This window comes from Adiantum capillus-veneris, chromosome 19, assembly GCF_014529385.1.
Source record: "Adiantum capillus-veneris isolate H3 chromosome 19, ASM1452938v2, whole genome shotgun sequence".
NCBI lineage: Eukaryota > Viridiplantae > Streptophyta > Polypodiopsida > Polypodiales > Pteridaceae > Adiantum > Adiantum capillus-veneris.
In genome coordinates this window covers 71,154,626-71,170,620 of record NC_140949.1, presented here as the reverse complement: position 1 = coordinate 71,170,620, position 15,995 = coordinate 71,154,626, and the positions used below count along the sequence as shown (strand labels likewise).

The 15,995-nt window shown below is 44.8% G+C and overlaps 1 protein-coding gene across 2 annotated transcripts in view; it reads left to right on the top strand.

The window, feature by feature from the left end:
• LOC147434214 (RNA helicase, ATP-dependent, SK12/DOB1 protein) overlaps window positions 1–15,995 on the top strand; it is a 233,370-nt gene that overhangs the window by 17,482 nt on the left and 199,893 nt on the right. For both annotated transcript variants that reach the window (XM_086490776.1, XM_086490777.1), the window contains exons 4-6: window positions 13,247–13,507; window positions 13,579–13,647; window positions 13,736–13,814. In XM_086490776.1, coding sequence (XP_086346902.1) covers window positions 13,247–13,507; window positions 13,579–13,647; window positions 13,736–13,814 — 409 coding nt within the window. The remainder of the gene's footprint in view (window positions 1–13,246; window positions 13,508–13,578; window positions 13,648–13,735; window positions 13,815–15,995) is intronic.

The window sequence follows — 15,995 nt, the reverse complement described above, 5'->3', positions numbered from 1 at the left end:
TTGTCACAAACTACTGACGTGTCAAGCCACTGAAGAATGGAGCCAACTTGTAGATCCCAGTCAAGGTGCCTAAACCCTAGAAGCAGCAGAAGAAATTTTACCAATTGGCAAAGTCTTGCTGAGGGGCCTAAGTTTAAAGAAGAGTTCCCACCAACTTATGGGACCCCATTCGATGGGCCCCCTAGTCACTAGGGTATCTTGAAATGCTTGCCACGAAAACCCTAGTAGATTACAACTTGAAATTTCTTGACATCTCTCAGTAGGTTTCTCTTCTTGATCCGATAACCTTGGAGGCCCAATGTGATTGCTATATCATGGACTATCATCACTGCTATAAGAACACTGTTTGACCAAGCCAGTTTCGACAATTCAAGAGCTTATGAACCATGTTGCGGTTGGCTACAACCTTATGGAAGGAATCTAACCCTAATTTTGGTGCAAGTCTTAGAATGGAAAGCGAGTCGTGTTTTCGAGCTCGGCTGATGTCGAGAATGCTTTTCGATTTGATTTAGCAGTTTTCTGAGTTTGTTTGAGAAATTGTTTGGTGATCGTGTTTGAATTTGTTTGAAATGGATAGTACCTGTTTTAAACCTGTCTTGGTGCCGATTTGAATTGTTTGACTCTGGTTTTAATACTAGTTTCAATGATTGGTGATTTACTCCCAAGAGGAGTATTGAAAGATTTGATGTTTGAGAATGCTTGCACATGCTCATGGCCCAGACCCTTGTGGTTATTTGCGGGGGGAGTATTGAATGTTTGAAAAAAAGTGATGTTCTTACTCATGGCCCGGATCCTTGTGGTTATTTACGGGTGGAGTATTATTGTTGTTACTCATTGCCCGAATCTGGTTGGTTATTTACGGGGGGAGTATTAAAAAGTCTTGAGCAATGGTTACTCTCAGCACCTCCAAACAACGCAAGGTGCGGTCTAGGGGACGTTCGGTTGTAAGAGGTTTCTAAATCTCATGGCCCGGACCTTTTTAGGTTATTTGTGAGAGGAGTGATGAGGGAGTCGTTGAACAACTCATGGCCCGGAACGGGATGGTTATTTGCGGAGGGGAGTGTCCATCGGCGACTATATGTTTCTCTGTCTTGTAACATGCATATGTGAGCATTTGTGGTACATTGTGATGTGCCAACCGGGGGGGGAGAGGGGGCTCCCTCTATACCAATGCAGATATGTTGATTTGTGCAAGTCTCAACAAACATTGTGCAATTAATCTCTCTATTTACATCTATCTATTTATATATTACAATAAGTTTGTATCGTAGCGGTTGTTTCCCGAATGGAGGAAAGGAGGTCAAAGGGGTCGAGGGAAGAGATGCGAGATGCACCGGCAAAAACAAAACACTGAATATTCCTAATTGGGTGACATTGCTTGTGTACGTAATTTTAGTGCACACCCGTAGAGATCAACGCGGTCTGGGTGTGATGGCTAATTTTGCTACGCCGGAATATCAAGAGCCCCAATGTGGAATGAGAATATACTTCTTATTGGATGAGATTTTCCTGGGCAACCAATGACCCAAGAAATCAAGAGCTCCGATCTGGAATGAGAAAATTGATTGTCCCTCTAAATGTCTCTCAGAATGACCCTCATAAATTTTTGAACTAACTTGAGTTTTGCAGATATATAGTAATCGCCGACGATTACTCTTCTTTCAAGAAGGGGGGATGTCACAAACTGTTGAAGTGTCAAGCCATCGAAGAAAGGACAAGCAGAGGCAGCATAAGAAGTTTTACCTACTTGCGAAGTCTTACAGAGTGGCCTAGCAAAAAAACGTGATGACGTGGCAGCTTGTACGGACTTCTGCGAATTGCGCTAGTAGTTGATGACGTGGCAAAAACTACAGACATGCACTCTAGCGCTAGCTTTTGGGACCAAATGATTTTAGAACTTGAAGCTCTTCATGTAATTGCTTTTCATGGCCAAGGGTCTTCAATATGTGCCATGGGCTCAGTCTCTGGCACGTCTCTTGGTGGGAGTGCAGAGGACAGAGTACTAGCTTGTGCTGAGTTGAAGCAATATAAAGAAGTACCGAAAGGGGCGCCAGGGTTTGGGGCCAGTGCTCTCTTCGGGTGGAACTCCACCACTAAAGAAATACCGAAAGGGGTGCCAAGGTTTGGGGCCAATGCTCTCTTGTGGTGGAACTCGGCCTCTCCACGTCTCATGTGTTGTGCATCTCTTTCAATTCAGTGTTATTTGAAGCGTTTAAAGTTGTTCAGTCTGTGCTTTACCGTTGGCACGTGGTGCGCGTCCTGTTACATTTCCTCTTAGGTATGGTTTATGTTTATGCATGTGTACACATGATGTATGACATCTTGCATGATCTATGATTGTGAATTACTTTTAACTCATTATTGGGTTGATTGTAACCGAGTTCAATCCTAAGGTACTTAGATTGAGTAGAAATACATTTTTCTTTGGGGGGATTGCCCATCTTCAACCCTCAATTCTCTCTTAGCTCTCTCTTTGATGTTTGTTATGTATGAAATCCATAAGAAATAAGCACTCTATATTAGTACGGGGCGCTTATAGTGGTATCAGAGTTTTGGCTTGATCCTCACCACTCATTTAGAGCTTATAGACATTTGCTTTTGTACACGTTTGCTCGAGATTATCTGTCACGTGACACATCCAACCCTATGTGTCCGTGGACAAGCTACAGCACGACAAGGGTTCAGTCAGTCCAGTCAGTCTAGATTTAGAAGTGATCTGGCACTTTTGTGAGTTTGTTCGCAGACCGTGCATGTCCAGACACTTAGATTAGATGCATATCCTCTGGTTGCACGCAACATGACCATCAGATTCCAGTCAGATCCCATTAGTAGCATTTTTACAGTGCATAGGCCTATTTTCCCTATTTTTGACATTTTTCACTTATTATTTTCAAGTGACTTTTGTTGGAAAGTAGGTAGGGCAAATTGAGTAAGTTTGTATATAAGCAAACCAAAGTTAGCACTTTCTGGCAGAAGAGGCAGCAGGAGTACCATTGCTCAAGAGGCAACTTCTCAGCAGAACCCTAAGCCCTAGCGTTTTTGCTCCACAGCAACCACCTAGCGTTTTTGGACCAGATCAGCCAGCGTTTTTGGACTAGATCAGCCAACGTTTTTACTCTTGCAGATCCCTGGCGACAGAAGACTCGACAAGAGACCTAGCGTTTTGCAGTTGTAGGCCATCCGGCGACAGCAGAGCCATTTTCAGCCCTAGCATTTTTGATTTGCAGATCAGCCCCAGCATTTTGCAGATTTACCTCTACGGAACATCAAGAACCACCAGCGTTTTCAGTTTCAGCCCTTAGACACCGCAGATCAAGTCCCAAACCTCGCAGATCTCACCTTCTCGCAGCAGTTTCTCGCCGCACGGTCAATTTCCGCAAGGTTTACAGTTTCAGCCCGGAAAACGCAGTTTTCAGCATCTGCGTTTTCAGCGTGTCGTCGTCGTACCGTCGTCATCCGACATAGAGTTAGAATTCAGCAGATAAAGATTTGGAGATTTCAGCCCTTAGCGTTTTCAGATTTTAGTCCGTCTCGTCGTCGTCCTCATCGTCGTCGACATCGTCGGCAAGTCCAAACATTGTAGAGATTTGTGCAATCAATAGTAGACCACTCTCGCCAACGAGAGTGGGGCCTTCGGAGGAGGGTTTTACAACGTCCTGGTGTCGTATTCTCTTCTCTCTCTATCTCTCAGTCTCATACACTTGCACGCACAGTGTCCATTCACTTGTTTGTGATCATTGCACTCTCTCATCAAGAACGGAAGGCTCTCCCTTCTATAAGAACAAAAGGAACCTTGAGCACAGTTCGGAGCACTCATCTTGAGCAAAGTTCAAACATTCATTCCGCTACACCTTACATTGGTATCACAGCTTTGGGAGTGTTCTGTATCACTCAAGGAAAGAACCACAAGAATCACAAGAATTTTTTTGCTTGTTGCGGTCACACGAACCCAAGTTCGCTTGGGCGTGTCAATTCCTAATCGTGTTTTTGAAGAGTGATAGGAATCTCCGAAAAGAAGGGCTTGTCAAGCCTGCCCTTGTACCTCTTTTCACTCATTGAGAGCGGATCGTGCACTTAGCGGCCGGCCAATCGACGTGAGGTGGGAAAAAGCAACCTTGGTGTGAGCGCAAGGCCGCCAAGGGGTGCGCCCGCGAAAAAGAGCAGAACTCGGGTGAAGAGAAGATCCTTCTCAAACACAGATTGCAAGCGAAAGAAGAACCTCAAGAATTCAAGAACCTCAAGACCCTCAAGAACCGCAAGAACCCAAGTTCCTCGTGAACTTAAGAACCCAAGACCCGTAAGACCCAAGTTCCTCGTGAACTTAAGAACCCAAAATCACAAGAACCCTCAAGAACCCACGACTTCAGTGGATGGTCATCACCCGAAGCGGAATGGATACTTCGCATACAGGTGATGAGCATGAGAGAGGCGAAGAAGAATTTTCTCCACCTTGAGTTTTTTTCGACCCTCCCCCTTCCCCATCTACGCCAAGGATTGCACTAATTCCTATGGAGGAGTTGGAGCAGATGTTTATGGACAGGAAGTTAGAACGCAAAGCAAGAAATGCAGAAAGAATGGCATAAATGGATCGCAGACACGCAGAAAGAAAAGCAGAAAGAGAAGCAGAAAGAAAGGCAGCCAAAGCAAGACAAGAACAAAGCGACTGACACATGCAAGAGTTGTTGCGACTCTTTTCTCAAGTGCAGGCACATATGCAAGAGATTAGGGAAAAGGAGATTCTCTCAGTCTCTTCTTCTCCAAAGCATGACACACAGAATTTGCATGATGATTTGAATGATGATGATAAGCATGATGATTTGAATGATAATGATGATTTGGATGACACTGACAAGCATGATGATTTGCATGATCAAGATGTGATTTCTCACAAGCATGATGAGTTGCATGAAAATGATGTGATTGTTCACAAGGATGATGTGTTAGTCGATACTTTCTCTAGTGAAGCTAACCTCATTGCAGAGACGACCAATCAAGAAGAACCGATCTTGGCTCTCGAGCCTAGGTCCAAAGAACCCTCACAGGAAGTATTCTGTGTTCGCATGATTAGTACGCACGCATTGTTCGAGTGTTTCATTCGTGATCGTTTCCTGTATTCTCGTCAGCATCTTTATGTGATCCCTTTTCCTAGGCATGACATATTGTACGTTGAGCATGTTTCACTCATGAATGAGCACGAATGTATGCGGATTGTTCATGAAAAGCTGGAAAGTATGTATGTAAGGAAGTCACATTCCATGTCTCTTCCTTGGCACGACACATTTGTAGAAAGAGCACAGGAAAGTATGAGCACCAAGCATGGGCATTTCCGTTGTGAATTGCCACAGTTGATTGATTTAGATCATCAAGACACGATTCAATCTCATTGTTTGCGTGTGTGTGGTGAACGGTTTGGCACTCGGTCTCTTTGTTCATCTACATTGCATGCACAGTCTTTAAGGAAGACAAGATTTTTTCCACTCACTTTATATGGAATGGGTATGTTCATGTTTTTGTGTTGGAAGTGGTTTCAGGAATTTTCAGCCGTGGAGATTCTTGAAGACGGAAGAAGCATGACTCTAGACGAAGTTGAAGCATCAAAGGAGCCACAAAAGACTTTGTGTCGCTTTCGGCGCGGCCCAAAGAAGCAAGCGGTGCAGACTTTTATGAAGTTCAAGTACCGCACGACCCACACATCAGAGTGGGCCGACGAAGAGTCCCTTCCAGGATTCCGGTTGTTATTGGCGATCTCCCTCGACGCCATACAGTTCGGTACGAGTACCTCACTTTGAAAAGGAGGGGATGTCACGTGACACATCCATCCCTATGTCTCCGTGGACAAGCTACAACACGACAAGGGTTCAGTTAGTCCAGTCAGTTTAGATTCAGAAGTGATCTTGCACTTTTGTGAGTCTGTTTGTAGACCGTGCATGTCCAGACACTTAGATTAGATGCATATCCTCTGGTTGCACGCGGCTTGACCATCAGATTCCAGTCAGATCCTATTAGTAGCATTTTTACAGTGCATAGGCCTATTTTTCCTATTTTTGACATTTTTCACTTATTATTTTTAAGTGACTTTTGTTGGAAAGTAGGTAGGGCAAATTGAGTAAGTTTGTATATAAGCAAACCAAAGCTAGCACTTTCTGGCAGAAGAGGCAACAGAAGCACCATAGCTCAACCGACAACTTCTTAGCAGAAACCCAAGCCCTAGCTTTTTTTGCTCCACAGCAACCACCTAGCGTTTTTGGACCAGATCAACCAACATTTTTGCTCTTGCAGATCCCCAGCGACAGAAGACTCAACAAGAGACCTAGTGTTTTGCACTTGCAGGCCATCCGGCGACAGCAGAGCCATTTGCAGCCCTAGCGTTTTTTATTTGCAGATCAGCTCCAGTGTTTTGCAGATTTACCGCGACGGAACATCAAGAACCACCAGCGTTTTCAGTTTTCAGCCCTTAGACACCGCATATCAAGTCCCGAACCTCGCAGATCTCACCTTCCCGCAGCAGTTTCTCGCCGCACGGTCAGTTTCCGCAAGGTTTACAATTTCAGCCTGGAAAACACAGTTTTCAGCATCTGCGTTTTCAGCGCGTCCTCGTCGTACCGTCGTCATGGACATCGTCACCAACATAGAGTCAGAATTCAGCAGATAAAGATTTGCAGATTTCAGCCCTTAGGATATTTCAGATTTCAGCCCGTCTCGTCGTCGTCGACATCATCGGCAAGTCCAAGCATTGTAGAGATTTGTGCAATCAATAGTAGACCACGCTCGCCAACGAGAGTGGGGCCTTCGGAGGAGGGTTTTACAACGTCTCTGGTGTCGTATTCTCTTCTCTCTCTATCTCTCAGTCTCGTACACTTGCACGCACAGTGTCCATTCACTTGTTTGTGATCATTACACTCTCTCATTAAGAACGGAAGGCTCTCCCTTCCATAAGAACAAAAGGAACCTTGAGCATAGTTCAGAGCACTCATCTTGATCAAAGTTCAAACATTCATTCCGCTGCACCTTACATTATCTTTGTTTACAAATGGAAGAAACAATTGCTACGATCTCAGAAGCCCTTCATAGTCTTCGAGAGGAGATCCTCTCTATTTGAGGTCCCTGGACTTTTTAAACTTGAGAAGGGTGAGAAGTCAAATGAAGCTAAGAAGAAGAGCTCTTCAAAGCCCAATGAAGCAACCGGCAAAGCAAAGTGGAACAAGTGAAAGAGGATGCTCAATTTTTAGTTGAGAAAGAGACTTGAGTACCACAGTCCAAGTTCTTCTCTCAAATCATCTGGTGCATACTCCGATGGATCCTTAAGTGGTAAGGAGTCACCTCCATCTCGTGAAAGACATCAAGAGGCCTCCATACAGGGTTAGTGCAGCCTAATAGAAAGAGATTATGAGCAAAGTAGAGGAGCTAATTCAACCTAGTTCTTCATCCTTTTGCTCTCTAGTCTTAGTGCAAAAGAAAGACGGCTCTTGGTGCATGTGTATTGATTATCGTGCATTGAATAAGGATATCATCAAGAACAAGTTCCCTATTCTAAGATTGATGATATTCTTGACCACCTAAAGGGTTCGGCAATTTTCAATAGGATAGATCTTAAGAGTGGATACCATCATATAACTTATAAGGCCAAAGATGTGCACAAGACTGCGTTTAGAAAGACATTTGGTCTATATGAGTTTCTAGTGATGCCATTTGGTCTTGCAAATGCTCGTGCTATGTTCAATAGGATGATGGATAGTATGTTTCGTCCACATCAAAAGTTTGTTGGCACATTCTTTGATGACATGATAGTCTATTCGAAGAATGGAGAGGAGCATAAGGCTCAAGCATCACTTGGCCATTGTGTTCGAAGAGTTACGTAGTCACAGGTTGCTCATCAATCCCAAGAAAAGTGAATCCTTTTTGGAAGAGATCCACTTTCTAGGCCACATAGTGTCAAAGGATGGTGTCCAAATGGATCCTGCCAAGGTTGAAGCAATTAAGACATGGCTAGCTTTGAAGACTGTGCATGATGTTCGTAGCTTCTTGAGGTTATATTCTTATCGCAAAAGATCCATCCGAAACTTTGCTGAGATTGCTTCATTCCTACATGCTTTACAAAAGAAAGAGGTCACTTTCAAATGGACACAAAAAGAGATTTCAACTTTTAATCTCTTGAAGGAAAATATGACTTTGGATCCAGTAATCGTTTTACTAGATCTGAGCAAGTCATGTGGTTTGTGTGATGCCTACAGTGCTGCCAAGAAACGCGTTTCTTCACTCATGAAACGTACGAAACGTTTCAGAAACGTTTCTGTATGAGTTTGGACGTTTTAAAGGTAAAGTCAAGGCTCATGTTACATGTAAACCTTGCAGCCTCTTATTCTTTGTGTCGGTCATGAAATCCTCAATGTCATGAATGTAGCTTCCGTCTTGCTTCTAATGATGAAAGTTAGTCCTATTCTTCCTCTTTTTCATGTCTAATTGTAAGGTAATGCTTAGAACATAGATCTCAACTTATACCACTTAAACTTACGTACATTTCTTTAGTTTTGCACGAAACTTTTGTTTTGGCGTTTCTTTCTTGGAAGAAACCGTTTCGAAACTTTTGAAACTCGTTTCAAACGAAACGTTTTGAAACTTTGTGGCAACTATGGATGCCTGTGGCAATAGTATTGGGCCAGTGTTATTGCAAGATGGTCGGGTAGTAGCCTACGAAAGCAAAATCTTGCAAGGGCTAAAAAAGACTATACAAGTCTATGAGAAGAGGCTGTTGTCCCCATTTCTCGTGCGGTCACCATCTTTGGAAAACTCCCATACGTCCTCGTCGAATGGAGAGAAAGGGGCCTCTCCTCTAGGTGCGGCATACACTGATGTGCTCGGGGCAATGTAACATATAGCAATGTACAAGAATCCGCCTATCTTAGCTCTCAATCTCACCCACATGTAGGGACAACAACGTTTTCATCACCTCGCAATTGCGTTTTTTTGTGGACAGCAGCCTCTTGGCTTGTGTTTTCCACAGAGGATGAAGTTACCTCCTGCCAGGACACCATCCAATGGTAGTCCATGCGGTCTCTCAGTGACTTTTGCAGTACATGGTATCTTTGACATCGGCTTGATCATACACGGGCGTACCATCCTTGAGAGATCCATTCACTCTAGCCATCATTCGGTGGTTGCGCACTCCAAAGGGGGTGGTAATTTGTGGTTTGCTATGAGCACACCTATGCATTCATCAGAGGAGTTCACAGGAGATATGGCCATGCTCATGGCATATGGGATTTCGACATTCCTAGAGAAGACACCACCATCTTGGGTGGACACACTTACCACTTGACCTTGACACGTTAGATCACTTGCTTACACATGAGCACTTACATGGACTTAGGGAGAGGATCTTGGATCTCTTCTTGGACAGGTTCATTGCTTGGATCTACAGATTGGAGTGGGACTTTAGTGCTTTGGACTCTATTGAAGAGTTTACCCGTAAGATGCGGGAGATCAGGCATCCCACGACTACATTCGGAGTCACCCGGAGCTTGGCTTGGATGGTAGTGCTGTTGCTCTTCTACACTCGTGATCATTTGGATTGCTACCTTTAGAAGAGCAACAACACTACCATCCAAGCCAAGCTTACTCTCACCCTCCGTAACCTTACAACAGACTTATTCCCTGACTTGGACAATAGGCCACTCCCAGCTCATTCACTTGAGAGCCACACCGAGTTGCGGTTTGGTGGCGTTGTTGGCACGGATTTTGTTTTGGTTGACACCGGAGGATTGGAGTCGAGAGATACAGGCAAGACAACACAGACAGATTGGTCTGGCCTTTCCTCCTCTCAAAGGTTATTCACAGCGCATAATGCTCAGTCTGGCTTCCCTACTTCTACAAGATGATTACGGTGCAGACAGCTTGGTCTGACCACACCTCTTCTCAGAGGCCCTTCATAGCGCATTGTTGAGTTTGGCTTTCCCCTCATCTTGGATTACCTTACCTATTGACAGGACACCATCCGGTGGTGGTCCGTGCGCCGTGCGGTCTATCAGTGACTGCTGCAGCTTACGGTAGCTTCTACAATGCAGACCGTTTAGTCTGGCTTTCCTTGTTCAGAAGCGTTTACGATGCAAATTGCTACATTTGGCCTTCCTGGAGTTTGCACAGCTTAGCCACCTGGCCACACTGGGTTGCAGGTTCACGCATTGACAGGCTTTCGGTCATTCTCATGACGGTTCTTGGGCTTCCCCATTTCCTCCAAACATTTTGATTACAGACACCAGAGATCCTATTGGGCAGGACACTTGCAAGTCTATTGGCACTCCTTTTACGAAGAAGTTGTTTTCACACTCAGTTCGGGACCTTTACACAGTATCTTCACCCTGTATCGGCGTAGTACAAGAGTTTGCTACACTGCTCGTGACGGCACTCTACCATGGAGATCGCACGGAGGTTGGGACCAGTGTAACAGGGAACGGGCGGAACGCACCCGAAACGTTCCGAAACACCGTTCTGGGCGAGTCCCGTTCTCGAAACGGAGTCAAGAATGGAACGCCGTTCCGGAATAGGTGTACTCGGAACGGTGTTCCGAAACGAGGGGGAACGTTAGACGGAATGGCGGAACGGGCAAAAGTAGGCATTTGGGCAGATTTGAGGGAACATATTCAGGGCAGTTTGAGGGCATGTTTGGGAGAGTTTTGGGGTTGTTTAGAAGTTGATTTGTGACTAAGTTGAATGAAGGTAATTCAAGCCTTACTCTAGTCGACCATTCCGGCCCCGTTCCGTTCTGGCCCCCCTCCTCCTCCGCGTTCCTGTCTCGTTCTGGACCCTCTCGTTCCCGTCCCCTGTTCCCGTTCCGGGTAACTATGGAACTTGGGACACTCAGAGTGCTGCAGACATTGTAGCGGACATCTTCATCATTTGCCTCACATCTTCGGCCATGCGGTTTGTTCAGTATCAGGTGCTGAGAGGGAGTGTTAGATTTATACCACTCTGCTGCTTCACACAGGTCTAGGGACACTTCCTTGTATGACTAGTGTCTCTGGGCTGGCCACCCATAGTCTAGGTTGTACCTTGTCCGACAGCCCGAGTTTGGGTCCGGCCGGTCGCCCACTTGAGCTGGGTGCCCATCCTTGGGCACGATTATATGGGGCCAGGGGGGGTACCCATTTCACATAGATGTACTGACAAGTCTTATGCTCTGGTAGTCAGGGGGACTCAACGCCCCTCTTTCCTACACTTGCGTTTTGTGCTCTCTCTCTCTCTCCCCCCCCCTATCACGCTTCCGCACACACGCACTCTCACATTTCCTACGAAAGCTTTGCAGTCTATGACTCCATATGAAGCATGCCATGATAGAAAGCCATCTAATGATCACATGCGTGTTTTTGGTTGTTTGGCTTATGCCTTGGTGCCACGAACGCAATGCAGGTTGTCAAATGCATTTTTGTTGGTTATAGTGCTGAAAACAAAGGTTACAGGTTGTACCACCCGCAAACAAAGCGTCTCTTGGTTTCACGGGATATTGTGTTTGTGGAAGATTCTGTTCAGCCCTTGTTGTCATGTACTAGAGACAGTAATGTAAGCTCACAAGACATTTATGACAGTTTGTTGCCTCTTTTCAACGGTGGAAATGTAATATGCAGTGGAAGGGAATGATGGTGTATAGCTCAAGATGAGTGGTCAGTGGTACTCAAGGTTCCTTTTTACTTAGCGGAAGGGAGAGCTTTCCGTGCTTAAGAGAGAGAATGTGCAATGACCAAAACAAGAGTGGAATGCAACCTGAGTGAGTGCAAAAGAGTGCTAGAGAGAGAGAGACAAGACTCGACACCAGATGGGGTCCCAAACCCCTCTCCAGGGCCCCTCTCTCTATTGCTAGAGAGGTATTTGCTTTAGATTGCACAAAGGTCTGGTACAATGCTTCTAGATGCTGTGGTCAGTTTGCAGTCTCACAGGTCAGCAAATTTATGCATAGCCCAGGGTCTAAGCATTTGTAGGCTATCAAGCGGATCTTTTGCTACTTGAGTGGCACTTTACATCTTGGATTGTTTTATCCCAAGGGGAGATCATTGCCGCTAGATTTACATGCCTTTTCGGCCTCAGATTGGGCTGGTTGTTATGACACGTGAGAGTCCACGAGTGGTTTTTGTTTCATGCTCGGCAGTTTATGCATATCATGGTTGAGCAAGAAGCAACCTATTGTGGCCACTTCCAGTTGTGAGGTTGAGTGCAGGGGAGCCTTTACAGTTACGGTGGAGTGTGTGGCTCAGACGCCTTATGGCTGATTTGGGTGTTGGATAGGACATCTTCACTGACAGTCAGAGCGCATTGGCAGTTGCAAGGAACCCAGTTTTCCGTGCTTGCTCAAAGCACATTGAGGTGCATTACCACTATGTCAGGGAGAGGCTCTTAGCATGAGATCAACTTGGCTTATGTGCCAACACAGGACAACCTTGTAGATCTTTTCACAAAGGCATTGTCCTGTGAGAAGTTTGAAGCTTCCTGCAAAGCTTTGGGCTTACTCCACTTTGTGGACTGATCATGTCCTTAGGGCATGGCACTTCCTTCTACTCTATGTGCCAACTCTCATTCATCGCATCACTCTCAGGGGGGATGTGTTACCATACATATGTAGTAGTGATGTGTGTGAACACACTTAGGACCGCCGGGGCATTTTTTCCCTCACTAGGAGGTTTTTTCCCCGTGCAGTGTATATACGCCCATCACTCTAGGGCTATCTCATCTTTCTATTGCACACTAAGTAATACTACTCTCTGTTGTGTGCCTTGAGCTTCCTTCGTCTTCTCCAAGATGTGTGCGTTTCCCTGCAATCCTATTTCCAACACCCTTTGCTCTGCTTTTGTTGGAAAACAAGATCTTTTTCATGCTTCTGGAAGGGTTGATCATACCACAGCTACGTCCCTCCATAAATCATTCCTCGCTTCCTAAAGAGGCTAGTGTATATTTCGGATTGTGTATATCTAGTTTTTTTTGACTAGGGTTTCTCCAACATCAGATTGATTATTTCCTTGGCTTACATGAGATCTACTCTTTTTTGCAAAGTAGAAAATTAAATCCTTGATTTGAGATGCTTTATGTTTTGCATCTTGGAATTCCTACTTGTGTGCTTAAATTATAAGCATGCAAATGTTTTTCATAGGCATAAAATTATTCGACATTTTGAGCTTCATTTTGAACTGTGGCTTCCTATACAGAGTCTGTTGTAATTCTTGTTGCGACTTTTGGGGTCTAACAATCTTTATCTTTGTTGAAGGTGGAATCTGTTCACCATGATGAAGCTTCACATAACTCATCATCAGTTTTAAGGAAGCCAGGTCCTCCGGAGGATTTTGTGAGGGGAAGTACAAGTAATCATCCATTTTTACCGGGAGGCTTTGATGTTTCTAGCTCTTTTGACAAGAAGCATGCTGAAAGTAGGGTAATAAGCGATGGATTACAGGTCCTCTGGGAGGGAGGACAGCTCCTTACAATTCCTCCAGGCTTTACACGAGGGTTAAATCTTGAGGCTCCTGAGGTAGAAAAGTAAGTTGCCTTCATTATTTAGGTGGTAGTACTGGCAAAGACATTGATTTTTTTCTTTCACAGCCTCTCTCAGTTAGGAGAAAAGATGCTGCTGTAAGCCAATTGATTTCATCCGTGCAACATGGTGCAAAGGTAGGGGAAGGTCACCAAAAGAAGCATCAAACTCAAAGCATATCTTGATGAGTTTAGTGGTTTTCTGTCTTTGCACATTGTTTTGCAGGAACTAGGCAAAGTTAGCTTGTTAAATATCTTCAGACAAGCATGGGAACAAGAAACAAACAGCAAACTGATACAAGATGGTAAAGTTCATTCAAGGTTTCTGAATAAAGAATGTGATGAGGCTTTTTTTGGTTTAGAAAAGTGCATTATTTGCATCCTGGATAAAATATCATCAACCTTATTACATCAGTATACCTAAAATGCTTTATCTTCTAAGGCTCTTCGAGAAGGGCATGACTATTTGAAAGGAGATGCCTTTGAAGGAGATGTTGGATTAGGAGGAAAGAACAATGAGCCATTCAAGAGAAAGTGAAAGAGACATAGTTTGCATTGTTCTTGAAGTGTGTAAACCTAATCTGTTCCCAATCAAATGCAACTAATCATGGAGGGTAGTGGCTCATGGGGTAGCCCAAGAAATGCCCGCATATGATTTAATTAGTGAGAGAGAGTTTAACTAAATGATTACTTCCTAGCCAACCTAAGACGCGATCTTAAAGTGGGCTATTAGGCTAATGGATTAGGAAGTACTAATCCTCATGAGGCTCTGATACCACATGTTGGATTAAGGAGGAAATAGCAATGGTCCGTTCATGACTAAGAGTGAATCAAAGAGACATTGTTTGCACTATTCTTGAAGTGTGTACAGGAGCTCTCTTTCTTATAAATGGAGAGAAGCATCTTAGGCCCAAATTTGATGAGGTGGTTGCTATGACATCATGCTCCAAGTGGCCACATTCGACCCCTCTTTGTAGGGAGCCTCTTTGGAATATGTGTGTGGAAAATTTGTCTTCCTCTTAGGAACATTTATTCCTATGGTGATGCCTTGTTGGAGTGCTGCAAGTAGGCGTACTTGCAAAATGCAAAATTTTAGTAGCATGATGCCCATGATGTTAGAATGTGGAGGAGATCTATGCACATTTTCTTTGGTGCTGTCCCACCTCTGGGGCATTGCTTTTGCGCATTTCTAGTTGCCTACGTGTTAGATTCCCGTCCGGTCACTCTGGGAAGTGGTTCTGGCTGTTTGGTGTGCTGTCCTACCCTTTATATGGATGCTACCATCTTCTTCAACTTGGTCCATCATTAGCTTTGTGGTCCGTTTCTTGAAGACTCCAAAAGTTTCTTGTCACTTCTTTCGGATGTCTCTTTAATAGCTGTTACACTTCTTGCTCACCATTTGGGACCAGAGCTGTTTTTTGATTGCTTTTAGTTGTTCACTGCCTCGACCGTTTTCTTCATGGGTGGACTGCAGGATTTACTCTGTACATCTCTTATTTGTGGGTTTCCCTCATCTGACCTCATTCTGAGGTTTCCCACCAGTAATATAAGTGGTGCATCCTTAGGCATCAGGATGGGTGCCTTGGCAATGTTTGGCTATTGTGAACTGCCCTTCGTGTGAATGCATCCTTAGTTGAAGGGGGGTTAAGGAATTTTGTAAATAGTTTCTTGTGTTATCACCGCACTTTGACTATAAGGATGCCAGCCTTGAGATGAGACACAAGACCGGAGTATCTGCTCCCAGGCTCAGGGACGAGCGAGTTCGACTCTATGGTTGGGAGATCAGTCAGTTCCTACCCTTTTACTGCTTTATGTGCATGCTTGGCTTGTGTAATGTCACCTGTGTAGGATGGATCCTTTGGGAGCACTAATGAGAGCTACTTCCTGCTTTTCCATATTGCATGGCGACAAGCACAAAACTATTAGAGCTCATGGGTGGGCAATGGTCGAGCCTAACGGGTCTACTCCACTCCTGCATAGGGTGGTATGGGACACTACTAGCAGGAGGAGTAGGTATGGGGGGCACATGCCAGCCGGCTGTGGCAATCTCTGGTATGTATTTTCTTTCTATGTTCTATTTCCATGGATTCCCACGTGTGGTGGTTGGTGTTGGCAAGAGCACATGACGTTTGGAGCCAGTCTTCATTTTTCATGGGGAAATGCTAACACCCTCGTTGATTTCGTAGCTGGGAGCTTCTTTGTATTGGCGAGTATAGTTTGTAGCTCAGCTTGGGGGTAATTGTAAGGAGCTGTCGATGTGAATCGAGAGAGAGAAAGTGCCCCAGCTTGGAGGCGGTTAAGGGGCATGCCAATTTTTGCAACCCCTAAGGAGCTATGCAGCATCCGCAGATTGCAGAAAAAAGATCTCGGTCAATTGCAGCTGGGTGATTCTAATCCATTACACCATAGGAGGGCAGTTCATGCCCAAGTGATGAGCGTGTTCCCCCAGGCAAGGAGCCTGCTTGCAAGAGGTTATGGTTGCTTGG